This window comes from Lissotriton helveticus, chromosome 3_1, assembly GCF_964261635.1.
Source record: "Lissotriton helveticus chromosome 3_1, aLisHel1.1, whole genome shotgun sequence".
Classification (NCBI taxonomy): Eukaryota; Metazoa; Chordata; class Amphibia; order Caudata; family Salamandridae; genus Lissotriton; species Lissotriton helveticus.
In genome coordinates, this window is record NC_136061.1 from 1,969,697,619 (window position 1) to 1,969,719,693 (window position 22,075).

A 22,075-nucleotide genomic window follows, 5' to 3' on the forward strand; every position below is an offset into this window, starting at 1 on the left:
TTCCCTGTTGTCCGCAGCCGAGATTGCTATTAACTCTCCTCTGATGACTGCCTTGAGTGCCTCCCAGACTGCCGTCATGGCCACATACCCCGTGTCGTTCTGGCTTAAATAATACGCAATGCTCTGGGAAAGTTGCTGTGTCCCTTGCGGGAGAGCAGAGTCTCTCTGAGTCGCCATTTACCCTTATGTGACTGCATACGCGGGACCTGTAGGTGAAGCACTACCGTATCGTGGTCCGACAGGGCGGCAGGGGCAACCTCCATGTCCCGTACCATAGGGGCCAACTCCGCAGAACCGAGAAAGTGGTCTATTCGGGCATATGCACGGTGCACATGTGAGTAAAAGGTGTACCCCGGGGCTGTAGGATGGATCTCCCTCCATGTGTCCAGGAACCCCCTGCTAGCGAGCCAGCGCTTCCCCTCAGTAGAGAGAGCTCCGGAATCGCCGAACCTCCGCCCGACCTATCCCTTTCGTTATCCATAACCAGGTTTATGTCCCAGCCTATCAGTGTGTGCCTCGAGTCCGTGCCCATGACCTCCGACAGTGCTCCTTTGAGGAATGTCTCCTGGTTGGAGTTGGGAGCGTAAACGGACCCCACCGTAATCGCCAAGTTCCCAATGAAAACAGTGTGGGCTAAAAGTCTGCCTTTGATTTCTGCCACTTTGTCCCCCACCCGGCCTTTGAAGTGACTAGCAAAAAGAAGGGCTACCCCTGCCTTCTTCTCTACGGTGGAGGAGTAAAACTGAGTAGGGAAAGCCCTGGACTTCATGCGATGCCAGTCTTTGGCCAGCAAGTGTGTCTCTTGGAGAAGGCATATGGCCGCCCCGGAGTTCTCCAAATAGGAGAGTACTATCCTCTTTTTGATAGGGTTATTGAGCCCTTTAACATTTAAGTTAAGAACCTGAATAGACTCATCAGCCATGGGGAGGTACGTACCCTATCTCGCTCTTCCGCTGTCCCGATCTAGAGCCACCCCAAACTCCCGCTCTTGCTGCCTTAGTGAATTGAACACACCGGAGCCCACCCCCCCACCGGAGACCCATCTCCCGCCCCAACTGTGGTTCCCCCCCCTCCGTACCCTCCGCCCCCCTCTCCCCCAACCCCAACACCAACTGGAACCCCAACTTCATCATAGTCCTGGGCCTATCCAAACACAGTTCAGGAGTGTGTGGCAGTGGCGACCCCGTCGGCCCCCTCCCGTCCCCCCTGACCTGCTGATCCTGAAGCAGATGAACCCCCGTACACAGTTTCTGCCAAATCTGATGCTCCAGGGCACCGTACACAGCCCACGTGATTATTCCGATGTCGCTGTGTCTCTGGATACCTCTTGGATGGCTGCTGCCTGTTCCTGCGCCATCAGTTGAGGGTTCGGTTTCAGGGACCGCTTGGGTCCGTTCCGGCGCTTTACTCGTTGCCAGCTATCGTCAGAGGTTCGTGGTGAAGACCTGAGCAAATGCTGACTCGCTGGATCGTCCCTCTCGGAGTCCTCGTCTAGAGTTATGCCCAATAGTGCGCATGTATCCTGAAGGGATCGGAGCTGCTACAGGGCCCCATTCCATGTGAAGATTATCCGAAAGGGGTGGCCCCACGAGCAAGGAATGCCTTTTTCCAGCAAGAAGGTGGTGGCCGGTTTAAAAGCTTTTCTCTTCTGCAGAGTGATGGCCGAGAGATCTTGGAATAGGGCTACCGGGTTGCCTTGGCAAAGGAGGGGTTGCTTCTTACGGGCCTCCTGCAGTATACGCTCCTTTAAGGGAAAGTCTGGAAGGAACGCCAAGATGTCCGGGGGGGGAGCAGGCGCTCGACGCGCAAGGCCCACCCTATGCGCCCTGTCAATGCGTATGTCGAAATCTTCTCCCTCTCCCTGAACGTCCCTAAATAGGCCTTGTAAGAAGAGAGTGATATCTGTCCCTTCCGTTTTGAGTGGCACGCCTCGGACTCTGATATTATTTCTTCGAGACCGATTTTCAAGGTCTTCCGCGTGTGCCTGTAGGTCGACCTGCTGCTCCTTGAGGCGCACCACCTCCTGCTGCAATTGCTCTATCTCCTCAGCTCTTGACTGGTCGGCCTCCTCCACCGCGGCCACCCGCTCCCCCAAGCCATCCACGTCTCTGCGTAGCTCTCTGAACTCCCCGCCATATCCTGCTTCAGTGTCTGGAAGTCCTACCTTAAGGTGTTAAAAAGAGTTTCCAGGAAGGATTTAGTGATGGGGGCACCTTCATCATCAGGTCCCGTGGCGTTCTTTGGCATCACCGAGGGTACGGGGCTCTTGTCCCCTTTGAGGGCGCTCTTCCCTAACATGTCCGGTATCGTGCGCCCTGCTCTGCCCTGCCCCGTTGCCATGATGCCCGTTTATAATGTCCGTGGAGGGCCTCAAGCCGACCCCTGCTACGGAGGAAGCAGAGCCTATGCGATGTGCCTCGGTGGCAGCTGTGTCTGTATCCCGGATCCAAGGGTGGACGCAGGCCACCCCTCGCGCCCCTCGCGCCCCTCTTTTAGGTGCCTCGGGCCAGGGCCCACAGCGCGACGTTGAGCGGCTTCCGACGCCCTAGCCACAGGTCACTCAGCCAGTCTCTCCCAGGGCACCGCACGTCCGTACCCCTGGGTGGCACCTCAGATGTCGCCTGCTCCGGTCTCTGCCACAGCGCTGCGCGGATCCGCCGACCTCAAATCCCGGGCCTCGGCACAGCTTCTCCAAGCCTGTCCGTGGGCGCACTCCCCAGCTACAGCTACAATCGGAAGGGGGCACCGGGCCTCAGAGCCCGCCCCGCCGCCGCCACAACAGCTGGATGCACTTTGTCTCCGGTGCACAACGAGGGGTGCACCCCCCGCGACCTCGGGCCCCAACGTCAGGCCCCCAAGCCGGGGGCTCGAGTACCGCAAAGCAGGCGGCCAGGTGCGACCCTCAGCCCGGGTCAGTCCACACTCACCGGATCTGCGGCACCAATCGCTGTCACGTTCTGCACTGCTCCCCTAGCTGCTTCGCACACCGGGCCTTCCAGGGTGTCGATGTTGTGGGGGAGGCCGCCGTTCGGGAGCAGGTCTTGGCACCAGGCCGCAAAGCCGGGAGCTCGATTTTCGTGCTGGGTCGGCGGCGGTGCTCGCTATTCGCGGTCACTCTCCCCGGCGTCGGGTGAGCCCTAGGTGGCCGGGACCCCTGCTGCAGCCCACCAGCGTCCTCCGATCACTCGCTCACCGGGATCCTGCTGCCCTCGCTGTCGGGAAACCCCGGCCGCTTCTGGTGGCAGCCGTCCGCACTGTTCAGCAAAATGGCGGGCCGCGTCTCCGCCGGGGAGGAAAGTCTTCTCAGGGCTATTTCGGGTCCCCGTCGGCCTCAGGAGAAAGCGGGGAACGACCCCCGGACCTCGGGTGTCAAGCGCTCTCATTCTGGGGATTGCTCTGGGGGTAAGGGCTAGTAAATGGTCAGGACGGGGGGGTTAGGTCGGGAGCCTCACACGGCAACGTCTGTCCCGGTCGCCATCTTGGCCACGCCCCCCGTTATGTGCAGTTTTGCAGGTGGAACAGAGACTACATTGCAGTTATCGGCTGGAGCCTTCCTGTATCGTGGAGCAGGTTAATGGTACCTTGAAATCCAGGTTGGGTAAACTATGTGCCTTGACATCTGTAAAATGGCCTGATGCTTTACTTCTTGTGTTGATAAGCCTTTGTAACATCCTCAACAGAAGAACTGGACTCTCACCACATGAAATTGTCATGGGGCTGGCTAGGACGCTGCCTACTGTCCTAGCCAAACGTGGTCCAGTCTGTGTCTCATCAGGTCAAAGCAGCAACTGCACCGTCACAATAGGAGCAGTGTCACAACCTCAACCCCGGTGACTGGGTAGTCATCAAGAAACATGTGAAGAAGAGCTGTCTTGTACCCCGTTGGCGTGGCTTGTTCCGGGTGATCCTGGTTACAACTACTGCCATAAAGGGTGGAAGCCTTCCAAACTGGGTCACACCTCTCCCACTCACAAGGCCCTGCGTCCCCTTGACAAAACAGCTCCTCTTCCAGAAGAGATGCCGGCTGAGAGGCCACGGGAGAGGGTCAATCAAGCAGTAAACGGACACTCTCAAATCGAAACAGCACTAGAACACGTTGAAGGAGGACCAGAAGGGCAAGAGAATGAAGCTGGCTTGGATGAAGCTGAGGTCGAAATGGTGAATGAGACTGGTCCTGCCTCTACACGCTAGCCCACAGCACTAGCGCCTTATTTTGAGGAGAAAGAAAGCTGGCCGAAGGGGTCGCCTAGGAAAGCTTGACGTTTAAGTGGCACTCGCATCCATAAATTAAACATCTGTATCAGAACAAAGTAAAGGCGAAGTTGGGGTATCCAGCTTAAGGACATCCAAAATATAGAGGGTGCCTTGTTAGAGGTACACTTCTCGTGAGTGGACATGTCTACCCACAAATGTCGACGAGGGCTATCAAAGGCCTTTCAGTGATAATAGATGTTTTGTTGAGGATTCCAGGGACTGACTGAAAATGATCTTCTTCATTTGCTGTTCCCTACCTACCAAGGCTGAGCGGCTTGCAAAACTTGATACTGAATGACACTGTTTTTCCTCATCTAAATCCAGAACAATCACCGGAGGAGATTGCGGAATTGGGATCAGATTTGTTACAGTTGCTCGTACATGAATTGGGATCAGAACTTATAAGAGATTGTGAATAACATACTAGGAACTCTTGCTAAAGGTGCTTAAAGAAGTACACCTAGGCCCAAGTGACAGAAGAAGTCATTTGGGGTGTGACAAGTTAGAAGAACACTGAGGAAGTCTGAATATTCATGTAAATAATTTGAACTCTGAATAAGAGACTGTTTGCGCTTTGCACAAGTGGAGAACAGAGAAGTTTCTGTAGCTGATATTTCTCTGCCGAACCTTGGTCTGAATCTAAAGTAGAATGGAAACTAATCGCTCTAATAGTAAGTGTAAATGCATAATGTGTGCTTCCATAACACTTATAGTAATAAGATTAATAGTGTTAGTTGGGGTGCTATGTTTAAGACTGCTGGTAGCATAGAGGAGATACCCACACAGACACCCTCACCTGAGTCAAAGGAGCGCAACATTTACATACCAATTTGTCTAGAGGGGTTTTAACCTTAGTAGCTTATGCTAACCTAATCTATGAGTATGTGGGCACTGTGGAGGTGAGGGATTATTATGTTTTCATACCTGCTTCGCAGCTAAGGACATCACTTACCATCACTTTGCTTTGACATAAGGCACTACTTTTTGTTTGCTTCTTAGTATTTTACAAGGGCAATTTTGAGTATTATTTTTCAAATTATGATTTGGTCCTTTCAGAGGTGCCACTTTTCAAGCACCTGAATTAACATGCAAATGCAAAAACCGCTGTGGTTGCCGGTAAATATTTTGTTTCATCCAAAACAATTGATACTGCTTAAGCACACTGACATAACTTGACATGCACACTTACAGGAATTGAAAAGAAATTAATTTATCAAGTTGAAGATAGATTTAGGGTATTGGTGGCTAATGCTGAGACTGAATTTCATGTTCAGGTGTGGACACAAGAGGAAAGGGATCATCAGACCATAGAAAAGACGGGAGCATTAGATTGGCAACATAGGTAGAGATTGTGTGTACACCACGACTGGAGTGACTACAGGTATTTGTAGGGAAAAGTGAATGTGATCACACCTTTGGAGGCCGTGGATCTTGGAAGTTGTTTGTGGAAGGAAGAGATCCAGTGATTCCTGGAGTTTATTTTGTCTGTGAAAGGAATGCTTACTTTAAGCTGCCTGGTAAATTGTATGGCACTCTTCTATTTGGGTGTGGTGTTTCTAAAGATTTATTACGTAGACGATTTTGATCATCCTCTTTGGGAGAAGTCGAGACATTGACAGAATTTGAGTGCAGGAGAAATTGCCGGAAACATTTTTCGGGCTATTAAACCCAGTGTTGGTGTGATAATGAACAACATCAAGATTAGAAAACTGTCTACTGTGGTCGATAAGTTGTCTACTAGTACTGGTGGATCTTTGCTGCTTGTGAATACTGAAATGGTTCTAGAACCATTTTGCTTAAAATAACCTACTCACCAAGGAAGGAAGAGTCTGCCAGATGCTGAAAGTTCAGCAGTGTTGCACTTATATCCCTGATAAGAGTAGGGACTTACAAAATGATATAAAGAACTTTACTAACATTATAAAGATTTGAGGTGTTTGGGATTCAGTCGGAAACAGATTTAGTGCAATAGGCAGATAGTTTGCAAAACTGTTGTATAATTGGGTCTGTCATGAAACCTTTGATTATAATTGCCATTTGTGCACTTACTCTGATAGATGTTGTCAAAGGGTACAAGAAGTATCGGGAAAGGAAAGAATCGTAAATCAAACAAAACAGATATAATTAGAAAGGAAACAAGATGAGTACTATCATGATCTGAAATGATTGGAAGTGTTCAAAAGAAAATGAAATACAACCACAACGGTTTAGATCGGTCTATCTGGAAAGATCATCTGATAAGATAAGATTTGGTGATGGCTTGATACACCATCAGAGAAGGATTGGAAGAGAGTAGTTTGGGACCCCTTCTTGAATTTATAGTAGGAGTGCGTTATAATCACGGTTAGTCTGCACTCACATATATTTTGAGTAACTAATGTATGAATAGAGAAGAAGGAATACAAGATGGTCAAGTAATCCTCATAATTAACGCAAATCACATGTGTACTTTGAAAGTGTGCCCTAATACTTGGTGGGAATAAGAATTAAGAGTGTTATACTAATTTTGTTTAATGATTTTACTCATGACACTGTTTACTGCTTGCCGTGCATAACTGTTGAATTATACTTTGAAAAGATGACTTATTTGCTTGTAGAAGGACGCACATAATGTAACCTGTGTATTTTTTTTTTGTTGTTGTTTTTTTTTAAGACCTTTATTTACACTTCAAAGCAATACAAGCATGGGCCTACAACCATCCCGGCCGGCCGCTAAGCAAGTCGCAAGGTAAGCAGAGCAATGTAAAAGAAACAGCGGTCGATAAGCCGGGGCAGGTAAGTATCCAGGATATAACTCGTATTTGAGCGTAAGCGTAAAATACAGGATTTAAGAAGGTCAATTTTACAATGAAGAAAAATGAAACTGAAAAAACATCAGAAGAAGTGCCAGACAGTCACACTCGATCCTACAATAGCAACATGAAACAGAACCCGGAAAGGAGTACTAGCACAATTAAGGACACGGAGGCAAGGCGTAGAAGTCAGGATGAAAGTAAACAACACATACACGGCATGGCGAATCAACATCCCCACCATTAAAAACAAAACAGATTGTAGGAAACATGAAGACGACGACACCCAAAAAAAGACGAAGGAAAGGGCCATAGAGACAAAGAAAGGAAAAGAAACAACCCGCTCCCCCTTACCCCCCACCCTGCACCCCTGCAGAAGGCTACGGCCTACCCCCCCCCCAGCAGCGTGCCTATCGCCCTAAAAAGAGACCCGAAATATAGAAGAAAGAGGAAGAAAAAGAAAGGAAAAAATACGGAGAAGGGCCATCGAGCAGACCACCCGGCCCTCCCTCCCCTATCGCGCACAGTATACAGCAGAAGCAAAGTCAGAAGAGTCACAGTAGCAAGAAGCATATAGGCAATCGTCATCGTCTCCGTGGAGTGTCCCTCTAAAACACCGTCAGCCGACAATGTGTTCCATCATATCCTAGACGATATCATCCCTGGCCTCCCCTATCAATAGTACCCACATATGGCCATTCGTCAATCGGCATACAGTACAATGTGGCGGGTCCAGCCGAACCGGGCGGTCCGAGAGGCGCCATTGCTCCATGGGACCGTAGCCCCCAACTCCCAGACAAGGACGCATGGCGGAACTCCGTGCGTGGCAGCACCGATGTCGGAAACATCCCCCAGGCAGGACACAGTCTCACAGGCCAGGATGAGAAAGACACACAATCCAACAATTGTTGAAGCGCCGCCGGGGTGACCCAAACCATGGATCGGCATTGTTTCCTCCGCCGCCGTATATATGCAGATCCAGACGAGGTACTCCCTAACACAACAGAGCAGTCCAGAGCGATGCAACGGACCGGGACCATCGGCGTCTCCACAAACACAGGCACAGCTGGGACGTTCAACACAGACGTAAAGGCGGGCACAGCGGCGCTTCCTTGCGATTCAGCCCCACCCACGTGGAGCGGCAGGACAATAATGGCGGCCATCCTCCGTCCTAGCTCCCGGGCGCCCCGGATCACGGTCTCATGCAGAGTTGTTAATGCAGCCAAAACATCTCCGAACGTGGGCCCACTCTCAAGTCGCCAGACCCCAGGACTCTCTCTTAGAAAGGTTTCTCCGCCCGGGTGAGGTGTGCGCACGAGGGTGCTCCCCGCCATCTCAGTTGCTCCGGCCTTGTCCCTCACCACCTCACCACGGGACCGGGTCTCACATCAGGGATGGACAGGATTCACTAAAGGGAATCTCACAGGCCAAGGCAGGTTTCTCAGCGGAATCTCACAGGCCAGGGCAGGTGTCTCAGCGGAGAGTCACCAAAAGGCTAAAAACTCCGCCGCACCCTGGGGGCAGCACGCCGACTCCGGGCAATGGCAGCGATGGGCCCGGGCACAACACCGGAGTGGGGGGCCAATAAACATATACCACCCTCGACCCAGCGGCATCACACTCCCCACACGGTTCACTGCCAGTCGGGCGGGGTCGGCACTTTTGCCATCGGCAATCAGGTCTACAGTTTCTTCCGGCCGAGGCCTCACCACCACCAGCGGCCGCTGTTGTTGCACTCGCGGCCGGCCACTCCCCGCACTCGAGACCCCGGACCCAGCTCTGCGTAGGCCTCAAAACTGTCGGGGACACTCCAACGGGTCCGCAGCAAGCAGAAGCCTCAGGAGCAAGCGGTAAGTGAAAGTGACTCTTCGCCTACATGTAGATGCCGTTGCAGCTCAGGATAAGTGCCAGGATGTATGCGCGGGGTGAGGAGGCTCACGGAGCCGAGCGGTTACGCAGCCATCTCGATCGCCATCTTGGCTCCTCCCAACCTGTGCATTTTTAATTTAGCCTAACTGTAGGCCTGAAATGTATTTTTACTGTATTTTCAGGTAACGTTTGAATTTGCATTCTGCATGCACCGTGGAATGTTGCATGTATCTTGTGTTCCCACTGCCGATGGATAAGGATTCATTAGTGGAGAGAAAAAGTTATGGTTCCTAGTAGATAGAGACCTGAGAAGAAGAAACGCGATAACGGATGGTGAGACGAGTTCTTGTGGTAGACGGCGATGGCACCAAGGACGTATAAAACCTCAACCTGTGAACATTTGGGTGGGGAATTAAAGCAAGAGGATGCTAAAATAATGGAAAATCACCAGTAACACTATGAGCGGTGCCTTAATTTAGCAGCTGCTTATGTTGTAACGCTGTTGGGGACAGCTTCAACTTCTGCTTTAGGATGCCTTGAGGTACAGACCTCATCTTTGGCTTTGTGGCTTCATGCTACATGACCGTGATTGGGATACTTTTTAGGAGGTATTTAACGGCTGACATCTTTCTTCATCTCTGCTGAAACTTTCGAAGGGGTTAGGATCTTCATTTTAGGTAGTGTAGGGACAATTGGGGATGTTTAAGGGCTTATGAAGGGAATTGTGATGCCATCCAAAGTGCATGTTTGTCTTCTGATAACATATATTGCAATAATCAAATTAGTCGGTTTTTTTTGTTATGTAGGGTGAATCAGTTCCGGAGATATGGCTTCATCCTATTTGCTTTGTATTTCTGCACCATAATGCTTGTGTTTGAGTACATTTATCTGTTTCAGAATTTGAATAAACATACTAACCTGAATTTCGCTTACTTAGTAGTTGGGATTTTGGAGTTTAGATAGTGTGAAAGAAGTTTTCTCTTTACCTCACATGCTGCATAAAAAGAACCATTGATTAGATTGTTGAGGAGGACGGGTTCCAGCTTCCCCAGTACTTCATTCAACATGACATTTGCCTGCACTATAAATTCTACGGTACATCAAAACATTTTATGTGGATCAGTGTTTATTTCCATACACCAATGCCAAAGTACGTAGTCTAGTTAGTACAAACATGGGTAACAAGGGTACTCCCTACGGTAATTTCAGGTCTAAAGGGGGGAGTGACAATAGAACAACAATGAAATGGGGGGAACCTCTATTATGACCTTTCTATCTTAACATAATAGCATTTAAGTCTATTCGCAATTTCATAAGGGATGCAACAGGGTACATGGAATCATTCACTTAGACATAATGTTTGTTAGTTTTCATTTATTCTTCATTATATCAAAAATATTATTTCTTTTTTGGTGAATATATAGTCAAGATTGTGATACAGTAACATAATAGCATTTATACAACTATATAAAATACAGATCTAAGACATTGTTCAACAGGAACCCCTGAGCAATCTGTATACAGAAACTGTCACTCATACCTTCATTCCTACAAACTCAGACTTTCATATCTAGTGTACTAACAAAACTAATACAACATACACAGTGAAACAATAGTGTCCTGTATTAGACTCCTCAAAGTATAATACAACTGGTGGTTTGCATCTTCTTTTTCTATTTATTTGCAAGGGTTGGTAGTCTTTTGTACTCCTTTCCTTTATTACTTCAGGGTTTAATTCTATTTTGTATGAGGGTCTACGGTGCGTACGGCCTACGTACGTTTCGGAGGTATCATTTTTTTAATTCACCTTCTTCAGGGCCAACATGAAACTGGACAAAGAACATATACATGCATTCTATTAAAACCAGGGGGTTCTCATAATCTTTAGCATTCCTGTTCCTTTCATGGAAATATACACGGGTAGGTCTAATATGTTCTGAATCTCTGTGCAGATGTTGATTCCAAGTTATTTTGATCCACGGAGTGTGTCTGTATTTGGTATTTACATAAATTGGTATATCGGGCAGGCACCGGGAGTGGCTGGTGCTGCTCTGATGTCCATTAAACGAGAAGTTTGTCGTCTCCGGAGGGGCGCCTTCGGCCAATATCTCTGCCACAGACTGGAATCAACATCTGCACAGAGATTCAGAACATATTAGACCTACCCGTGTATATTTCCACGAAGGGAACAGGAATGCTAAAGATTATGAGAACCCCCTGGTTTTAATAGAATGCATGCATATGTTCTTTGTCCAGTTTCATGTTGGCCCTGAAGAAGGTGAATTAAAGAAATGATACCACCGAAACGTACGTAGGCCGCACGCACCGTAGATCCTCATACAAAATAGAATTAAACCCTGAAGTAATAAAGGAAAGGAGTACAAAAGACTACCAACCCTTGCAAATAAATAGAAAAAAGAAGATGCAAACCACGAGTTGTATTATACTATGAGGAGTCTAATACAGGACACTATTGTTTCACTGTGTATATTGTATTAGTTTTGTTAGTACACTAGATATGAAAGTCTGAGTTTGTATGAATGAAGGTATGAGTGACAGTTTCTGTATACAGATTGCTCAGGGGTTCCTGTTGAACAATGTCTTAGATCTGTATTTTATATAGTTGTATAAATGCTATTATGTTACTGTATCACAATCTTGACTATATATTCACCAAAAAAGAAAAAATATTTTTGATATAAAGAAGAATAAATGGAAAATAACAAACATTATGTCTAAGTGAATGATTCCATGTACCCGGTTGCATCCCTTATGAAATTGCGAATAGACTTAAATGCTATTATGTTAAGATAGATAGGTCATAATAGAGGTTCCCCCCATTTCATTGTTGTTCCGTAGTCTAGTTAGTATCCATCTAAGGTGCTGTCCTCATCTCGATTAGCAAGTCACTCAGATTAGGTCCGTAAGTCTTGCCATTTTTTTTTCCAGAACAAGATGAATGTTTGTCTTCAAACTGTACTCCTCGAAGTAAGTTGTTTTATGTATTTATTCAGTTGTGTAACTTAAATCATGAAGAAGTAGAAAGATGTATGCTTCACACCCGATATCAGCTCAGATGACAGGCTCTTTCAACCAAGACAAAGCAGTTAAAATCATCGTTATCACAGATGAAAGATCTCCGAGCTCAATTCTATACCGACCAATTGAAACATTCCTCCGAAGACCAATTTTATTTCTGCATTGTCTCCCATGAAAGAAAGGAACAGGAATTTCAATGTTCCTTACAGCAGCATTCTTAGTTCCAGACAGACATTTCACTTTTCAGTCAATCACCGCAGGAGGGCAGGACCTTCTCATTTCTTTCAAATTGAAAAGGAGGCAAAAGACCATCGGTCTGGTCTTGATCAATAGAGATTGCTGTGAGGTTTCAAACAGTTTATTTTATATTCTTTATTTCAGAGTCAGTTACTTTATATGGCAAGTTTAAACATTTATTTTTGCACTGCTGTTTTTAGTGTATTCATTACAAATTTGCATATCAATGTTCGTATTCAAAAGAATACCTTTTGGGCAGCACCATCGTCTTGTAAAACACATAAGGAAAACATATGCCAGCTAAAAGGTTTCTCTACTCATGAAAAGTGCAATGAACAGAATCTATTCTTGCCCAAAGGAGATTCTTACAAAATAACACTCAATGTTATTTCACGTGAAGAACTTAAGATGATAATAGGACAGGTGGCAACTTGAAAGGAAATCGAAGGGGAAAAGGGGTCTCCAACCAGTAGATCCTGAGCTACTGTAGCTCTCCAGCTACCTCCGAGTAGCTCACCTGTGTTCATCCAGCTTATTAAAATAAAAAGCTTTTGCTTGGTTGAATCAACATACATATATAAAAAATTAGATTATACAACTCTAATAATGTTAGTAGCTCTCAATGCGCTTCATTGAAGATAAGTAACTCTCAGTACAGAATAGGTTGGAGACCCCAAATTATGTCACATCTAAATCTTATTGTGAGTACAAAATAACATTGGCCAATTTAGGGGAAGAGATAGTCAATTTAGGAGCTATGCTTAATATGAATTTAAGCTCTGTTTTTTAGCTTTGCACAGAAAATCAATAATGTCATCACACGGGCGTATAGAAACCTACACAATTAGTGCATTTCTTTACATAGCAGACAATTCTGCAAACACATTTTTGAATTTGCATAGTGTTTGCTGGAATGTTCACACATACAATATTTAAAAAATGTTTTTAAAAGTGCAATGTACATTGTAGTTTTTCTTAAAAAATGTCACCAATTTAATACAATTAAAGTATTCAAATTGTTTGAGACATTTTCGCTCTTCTCATCATAGTTATAAAATACAGAATAAAAAACAGCGATTTCATAAATACAACTGTGAGGTTGATCCATTATTACGGACATAAAACAATTTACAATGCATCTCTGACATACATATCACTCAATTATCATATAAAACCAATATGGGTGTTGATGCAATGTCCAGCCTCAGAGATCACAGAAACTGCTGAGGAAACCATACAATGTAGGTGCAACCTTTCCTGAAGGTAGGCATTTGTTTTGCATGTCGTCATATCCTGATGTCTGGTTCCTGAAATATCGAAGTTCAGCTTCATAATAAAAAAGAGCCCTTACGCAGTGCAAATCCAACATTTGGCAAGATGATTCGTCATTCTGCAAAACCATTTTTTACAACTAAACTTTTCCGGTGCAGCATCCGAAGCTTTTTAAGATATGTGATTCTTTATTTTTTTCAAATATAGTCACATTGCTGTACATTTCTTTGGTGAACTTGTGTCTGCATTTGCCTTTTTCCTGATGCTTTCTGTAAAAAAGTGAAAGCAAAATAAAAGTAAGACAGAACCATATTACTTGTGTGTAAGTTATCTCTAAGTATATGTTGGATATTGAAACATAGCCTGAGACCTGCCTTCTACAGGTATTAGATAAAGGTGACAGCCAATAGGAGACAACTAGAGTGTTCACTTTTGTAAGATTAAGTACCTAAACTGTTGTGATTGCTCAGAAGTTAAGAAATTATGTGTAACCCTAGGATCATAGGTTTGAATCCTTGTAGATGCTTTAGAAGTGCATGCTATTTTTTCTTCACTTCTTACATTCACAGCATATTCATACTAGAATGCATTTTAAAGGGACGGTAAACCTATATTTGCTTGAATCTTTTTGTTGATTAAATGACAAAAAAGATAATAACAAATGAACTAACATACTATTAATAACGAAAAAGGACAGCTCCTATTCGCTCCTACCTCTCAACCTGTGGGTACATTGCCCCCTACTGTACAAATATACTACTAATATTGATAAATAGACAGCTCCTATTCGTTCGTCCTTGTGGCTACCTTGTCAGCCACTAGTGAAGAAAAAAATTATTCTTAAAAATGCCAGTATGAAGCATTCTAATGCTGAAATCACATATGAATGAGACCGTATATGTAGGCACGCTCCCTCACTTGTACCAGTGCACTTCCTTCCAAGTTCCGTATATGCTGTGTTTCAGTGTGGAACTAAACCTGCTTCTCTCATGCCCTGTAATTCTGTACTCTAGGACCGTCTTTTGGGTTTGGATTGCTTGCTACTTTTTTTCCCCTTTGCTCCTTCTTTCACTTGCCTGATTTTCAAGCCACAAGCGAAGTTTTGCAAGCGGTTTGCAGCAGCGGATTTACGTTCCCCTTTCTTTGGGCTATGACTACAGGATAAACATACAGTGCACATTTGTGACTAGCTATGGGTACTTAGGGCTTGATTTAGAAGTTTGTGGAAAATATACTCAGTTGCAACTGTGATGGAGTATCCTTGCCGCCAAACCCTTCAATAAATCAAAGCTTTATTTCAATATAGAAATATCATAAAAGCATTTTCCAAGTTGTTTTTTTAAAAAGAATTAAAAACAAAATTTAAAACCCAACAGGATATAACGTATTCCTCTCTTATACAATCAGTAAAAAGCAATTCATCCAGAAATAGGAGAGTACATAGTTATAAAATCAATTACCATCAAATCATTAAAAGAAAAAATATACAGTACATATTGTTTAAGATTGAATTAAATGATCAGAGCTTTGATACAGAGTTAAAACCCAGTTTGTGAGAAAACTTCATCCAACACATAACTTTTTCAAGCGAATCACCCATGACCACCTGAGGAATTTGGCCACCCCACAGACCAGAGTAGTGTTAGTATCTGTGCGTAATATTCTCAGGGCCTCACAATGGTTCCTGGTTCCTAGTTGGCAGCAAACCAACTAACCATTTTTTACTCTGCTTTACATAAGCAGTACAGGCGAACATAAGGTGCGGGACGCTTTCCACTACTTCATCACAGTGGGGACAGGATCATTGGGTCTGGTACGGGGGTTTCCAACTGCTAGTGAATTCTCGGACAGGTAATGTGACTAACCTAAACTGAATGTAAAGAGCCCTGTCTTTGGGTTTCTGAATAAGGTCGAGGTAGGGTTCTAAGCTTGGGGCCTGTTTGTATAGACGAAAATCATCAGTCAGCCTGTCTAGCCTATGGTTACTATTCTCCTGACTGTTAACCCAAGCCCAGTAGGCACTCTTGATATATAACTTACTCAGTGGGATCTCAGAGTCCCAAGCTTCTCTAAGACCCAGTTCTATAAGGAGTTTTTTCATATTCCAGAGCCAGCTGATTTTTTGAGATCCCTCAAGGTGTATCACTTCTCTTAGGCCGTCGGCGTATTTAGATAGCTCAGGTGTACGCCGCAGATGAGCCCAATAGAGCAGCGGACGTAAAATGGCAAGGTCTTTCAATGAGCGACGTCCCAAGTCGCTCAACAGAGGCTTAGTTGGGGTTCCTTGCGGCAAAGAGACCAGCTCTCTAAAAAATGTATTTTCTGCCTTGACCATTTCGTCAGCTTTCTCAAAGCCCCAGAGCTCCGCACCATATAGTGCTGAGCCTACGGCCTTGGAAGCATAGATCACAAGGGCAGGAGCGATTGGCCTGGAACTTGAGGAGCGATGCTCTCTACCTATGGCTCCAACAACCCTCTTGAGGTTCAGAGCCATTTTTTCAATATGAGGTTTCCAGGACGATTTATCTGAAATTCTGATGCCCAAGTAATTGAATGTTTTGACGCACTCTAAAGGCACCCCATCTAGTGTAAGGATAGACGTTGACTGCCTACTAGGGTTAAAAAAGAGAAGTTTGGTCTTTGTTGTGTTAATTACCAGGCCCCTCAGATTGCAAAACGAATGGAACCTATTTAACAATTTCTGCAAGCCTGCAGGAGGTTTAGAAATTAGTAAGGTGTCGTCCGCAAAAAGTAAAGCGGGCACCTTATCACCGGCCAGGACTGGGGCATCTGCATTTATTTCTAGTAAATAAGACAAAACCCCATTCACAAAAAGAGAAAAAAGGGTTGGGGCCATAACACAGCCCTGACGAACACCTCTTTCGAATGGGAGTTTCTCCGTTTTTTGGCCCTGTGTACCCCACCTGAATCGGGCATAGTTGCCCTCATGCATACGCACCAAAAGGTTCAGTATCGGTGGGGGTATCCCCATCTCATGTAAGACCAGCCAGAGGCGGTCTCGTGGGACCAGGTCAAAGGCAGTCTTTAGGTCGATAAAAGCGAGGTAAAGACTGCCCTTGCCAATGGTCACCACCTTCCAATGTAGGAGGGCTAACCTAATGGCCTGGTCGATCGTACTTGTGCAGGCCCTGAACCCTGCCTGATAGTCTGATAAGATATTATACTCCACGACCCAGGAGAGGATCCTCTCCAGGAGTACCTGGCCAACCACCTTCTGACCGACATCTATAAGACTGATCGGGCGGTAGTTGGCTGGGTCACCCCTAGAACCCTTCTTAAAGATGGGGATTACCGCAGCCCCCTTCCAAGAGGCGGGGACAGATGCGCCCGCCAAGAGGGCATTGATTAAGAGGGCAAAATATATGGCCCATTCTCTTGGGCGAGCACGGTATAGGTCGCCTGGTATGCCGTCCTGGCCCGGGGCCTTAGCCGGGGTGATCTTATCTATGGCTCTCTTGACCTCACTGACGGCTATTGGTTGGTACGGCTCATGGAAAAGGAGGGACAGTTGACAATAAGAGGTCTCTTTGTACCCTGGGTTACTAACTCCTTGTACCATTCCTGACTGGTGATGTGGTTCGGAGTCTGGTCAGGGTCATTGCTGTTAAATCTCCTGACCAAATTCCAGAACAAATCACAATTTTTAGACCGGCTAGCCGCCTTCAATTCCAACCAATGGGATTCCTCCCACACCCTCTTAGCATCAACCATGGTTCGTCTGTAATCCTTTCTAAGCCGTTGAACCTCCCCAATATTGCGGTTCTTTATTGCGGAGACCAGAGAGGACTTCTTTAAGCTACACTCCCTATTGTACCACACTTGTGATGACTTACGGGTCATGGGTTTTTTATTAGGTACAGATTGGTCCGGCCTACCCCTACTCTATCACTGACATACTCTTCTGACAGCCCAACAGAGGACGGGCTGTTTAATGTTTACATAGAACACTGTCTACCCGATTTAGAGTGGACCGTATTATATGGTTTTTTTTATACCTCACCACCAGGTAAAACCTGCTGGTGAGGAAAAAAATAAAATAAAAAAAACATAATTGTAATGACCCAACCACGATTGGAAAAACTCCTATGGCGTTTGGGCCATATGTTTTTGTTTTATTTAAAACAAAATCCTGCTTTGACATTTTATTTTTTAGAAAGAAAAACGTGTAAAAGTTTGACAGGAGGCAGTCATGTTTGACAGACCCATCCATCAAACCTTTAACGCATTTATAGGAACCGCCATAACAGAAGACCCTGCCAATTACTAGAAATGTACACAGGGATGGTGGTCATCTCTAAACGCAGAGGATGGGTACTCCATCAAGGCAACACAGTATGTTACTCCATCGCCCAGATGGAGTACAAACTGTCATCTTCAATATAAATCTGGGTCTAAGTCAAGAGGGAACCAAGAACTGTACCAAGCACCAATTCAGTTAATGTGGAGTCAGTGAGTCACAGCATCAACTACTTGACAGAGGTAGTTACCCCAATAGTTAAGTGACTTGTGCCTTAAACCTCAAAGATAGTATAAGAGCCATATCAAACAATCATCTTTACCCTGGGCAGCAAATGCATTCTTCTTGCTGAATCCAGTTCTCAAGGTCCAAAGAAGAGGCATTCACTTCACAAAAACTGGAGTACCCCTGCAGGTCAAACTTTCATTTTCTTGCGAAGGTCTGTTGCACCACAAGGTTGATACCATCACTCCACATTGGTGACAGGGATGTAGTAAGCAGCTGTACAATGGAATCAAGCATGTTTCTTCTTCTAAGTAGAGTAGTATCAGCAAGCTACATACGGTGGTTGAGCACTCTGGCTAATGAGGACACATTTTGGTGGGAGGATCGAGTCTTGGCACTTCAAAGTTTTGCACCAGCATAGAATCAGGCCTGTTTTTCTGGGCACTTTTCAAATCAGTAAAAACCTGGCAAGGCTAGTCCTTCTCTGGACACTTTCCCCCTTCTCAATTTGAAGAGAAAACCTACACCCAAAGTTAGCTCTAAAGTAGAGCCAGAGCTGTATACGTCGACGTTCATACGGTTCATACACTCGACTCAGAGGACCGAGTATTCGGTCCTCTGAGTCGGGTGTATGAACCGAGGGATTCCGGTTCTTGTTCCAAGTCGTTGTACGTTTTGTTCGTATGGCAGAGATACTCCAATAAAATTGAGAGATTGTGTGTGCAACTAAACCGTTCTGAAGATGGTCTCGAGGTTCTTCTAGACCTCTAAGAGACCAAAACGTAGACGCATTCGCGTAGTTTTGCTTGGATTTATATGATCAATAGACAGAATTGAAACAATATTACTGTTCTGTTTGATTTGGATATATGGTGTTTTGTTTTTCCATATGTATATATAAGCAAAAGGTGTCGAATACTACTGTTTGTTAAAGGGATGTTATCAGTAATATATGTAGTTGCCGTACTTATGTTGGAAAAGAACAAATAGTTTAAGGATTTCAAAGAAACAAATGAAGAAATACATCGGAATAAATAATTCTTTTTACAATTGAGTGTGTGAAGAATTACCTGTATTATTAAAACAATGATCATGGTTGTGACACTTGTTGAAGTAAGAAATAATGTTAAATGATTCCTTTTGGGACATCTGTATTTTGTGACTGTTTTGGAAGCCAAGGCACTTCTTGCTAGCAGAAAAAGCTGGGTTGAAGCTGTTGGGTGACTAGACAGCAAGGGAGGGCTGATAGAATCCCAGGTTTAGTTGACACTTGATGTCCAGACGCCATTTGCACCTTGAACCATTTTTTTTTTAAAAACCATTTTTATTGCAGAACAAATCACATAATATAACAATCAGGATAATCATCATTAATGCGGTATCCCCCCTTCTCGTTAGCGAAGACCCCTCCCATTGTACACAGCCATTCAGCCCACAACCCTGCGGTCGGGCGGCAAAGAACACGAATCAGTGAAGTTCGCGCAATCAGCAAATCACTGTGCGATGTATTTGGGGGGATCCATTGTCTGCTTTTAATTTTACCCTATCTATCCCCCTCCCTGTAGTGTCTATCAATGATTATCCCAACTACACTACTGGGAAAGGATCCCCCTCTTCCCTTCAGAACTTCCCTCCCCCCTAAGTGTCATCAGTCGCTCCCGGTCTAGTATGTGGGTCTGTATGACTATAAGCAGGAGGTCTCAATTGTTTACTGTGTAATTGTGACTGGTGGTGGTGCTGTCATCCCCCGTGCGTCGGTGGCATCAGCCGCCGCCGCTCGTTCGTCCTCCTCTTCTTCTAATGTGCTGTCTCGCAGTGCTTGCACTAGGAGTTCCCATTCCATAGCCGCCTCCAAGGCCCGCTCGTCTGCTCTTCTACGTGCTAATTGGTATCTAATCGTGCTCTCACTCGCCGCCCACTTCAAGAACTCAGCAAGCCATCTACGGTGTGTCGGGCTCGTTTTCGATTTCCACCCCCTTGTCAATTCCCGTTTGGCCAGGAGGAGGCCAAAAAAAAATGTCGACATTTTATTCTTGGGTGTGTGCGGGAACCAATGTAGGATGCTGACAGCCGTGGTATATTGAAGGTCCCTGTCTGCAATCTCATTCAAGGTGTCGCCTATGTCCCTCCAGTATTCCTGTATGTGGGGGCAGCTCCTGAGCATGTGTGTGAGACCCGCTCCCAATGTATTACAGCGTGGACAAGCGGCCTCCTCCGCCCCAAAGTATTTCTGTATCTTACCCGGAGTAAGGTAGGCCCTGTGAAGAATATAAAAGTGAATCAGCTGGAACCGTGCGTTCCTCGTGCTCTTCCTAGCACGTCCCAGCAGTTGCGTCCACGTGGCGTCAGGGATCTCTGTCTGCAGGTCTGTTTCCCATTTGGTCTTCAGGGCAGTCAGCGGTTGCAACGTTTCCCTCAGCCTCCTCGAGTAGAGGCACGTAACTGCCTAATAGGTGCCTGCCGACATCATAGTGTACTGGCAGGCTTGGGCTGTCGGCGGCTCCTCGAGCCCCTTACCCCAATGCCCCTGTATGACTCGCACCACTGCCGCATGCAATAAGTAGTCGCCTCGTGGGAGGTCAAAACGTTCCTGCAGCGTCTGGTATGGGATTAGTGCCCCATCCTCGAACAAGTCTCCCACCACTTGCAAACCTGCCTCCTCCCAGCCCTGCAGATGCGACCAATCTCCCCCGTGTGGGAGTGCCGTCAACATGCCCAGAGGGATCTCGGGCGCGTATGGGTGTTTTATCCCCGCACGCTTCGACGATTGGTTCCAGCATAGGCGGAGAGTCCTCTCCTCTAAGGACAGGTGCCTGAGTGGTTATTTCTGTCGCAGGGCTATAAAGGCTAGCACATGACGGGGGATGTCGCTGTCTTGGTCTTGCTCTGGGCCGCGATACACTCTTGCAATTTCTTGCGTGAGGGTCTGGAGTTGGGCCGCCAGGTAGTAGAGTTCAAAATCTGGGACAGCCAGGCCTCCCTCGTCCTTCGGGCGGGTCAGTGTGGATAATGCGATTCTTCGCCTGTCCGTGCCCCACAAAAAGGAAATAATCAGTGAATGCAGTTGCCAAAAAATCGCAGCTGGGATCCAAACAGGCAAGGTCGGGAAATAATACAGCAGTCGAGGTAAGGCTATCATCTTGAGCAGGGATATGCGGCCCGTTACTGATAGCGGGAGAGTGGCCCAGAAGGACATATTGCCCTTCAAAGCGCGTATACAACGTCCGACGTTTCCCCCCAGCATATCCGCCTCTTCATGGTAAATATGCACCCCTAGGTACTCCAAGCAGTCAGGCTCCCATCTAAGTAACGGCCGGAGAAAGGGCTGAATCTCATGTTTACGTAGGGGGAACAGGCAGGTCTTGGCCCAATTAACCCTCAGGCCAGATATCTCACCGAAGCGCGCAAGGAGTCTTTCCGCTCTAGACACCGCCTCACTGGCGTCTTCCAAGAAAAGGAGGAGGTCATCCGCATACAGCGAAATAAAGTGGCGAGTTCCACCGTGAGCCAAGCCTCCATAGTAGTCGCCTTTTCTAGCCATCGCCGCCAGAGGTTCCACCGCTAAGGCAAACAGCAGCGGAGACAGCGCGCAACCCTGCCTGGTGCCACGGAGCACTTCAAATTGGTCCGATACCAGGGTGCCTACTCTCACCCTCGCTCTCGCCTCACTATACAGTACTTTCGTCCACCGTACGTAGTCTTCCCCAAGCCCAAAGCACCGCAGCACTCTATAGAGGTATGCCCACTCCAGACTGTCAAAAGCCTTTTCTATATCAACTGCCAATACCAGGGGAGCTCTTGCTTCAGGCGGTGGGCTTCCCATTAGGCGGATCAGTCTCCTGATATTGTAGCAGGGTTTCTGTTCTCCCACAGAACTGTGCACAGAGGATTGGAACCTCAGCGAATTAGGGTGACCCAAAACTCACCTTAGTACCCAACAAACCCCTTACCGAGCTAGCTACAGTGTCTCATTGGTCATAACAAACTCCCAATGTTTAGACAAACCAGAACATGAGCTTACAATACCTCAGGTTACGTGGAACACATGAGCACTCTTTCGTTGTACAATCATTTCATACCAGAACGTGGAGTAAATGAGGACACGTGAACATTTGAAATATTTATTTAC

General features: G+C 46.2%; 1 protein-coding gene across 3 annotated transcripts in view; it reads right to left on the reverse strand.

The window, feature by feature from the left end:
• Nucleotides 1–12,296: 12,296 nt before the first annotated feature.
• The window catches only part of ANKDD1A (ankyrin repeat and death domain containing 1A), a 335,216-nt gene continuing 325,437 nt past the window's right edge, over nucleotides 12,297–22,075 (reverse strand). For all 3 annotated transcript variants that reach the window (XM_078683094.1, XM_078683093.1, XM_078683095.1), the window contains exon 15: nucleotides 12,297–13,732. In XM_078683094.1, coding sequence (XP_078539220.1) covers nucleotides 13,671–13,732 — 62 coding nt within the window. In that variant the 3' untranslated portion in view covers nucleotides 12,297–13,670. The remainder of the gene's footprint in view (nucleotides 13,733–22,075) is intronic.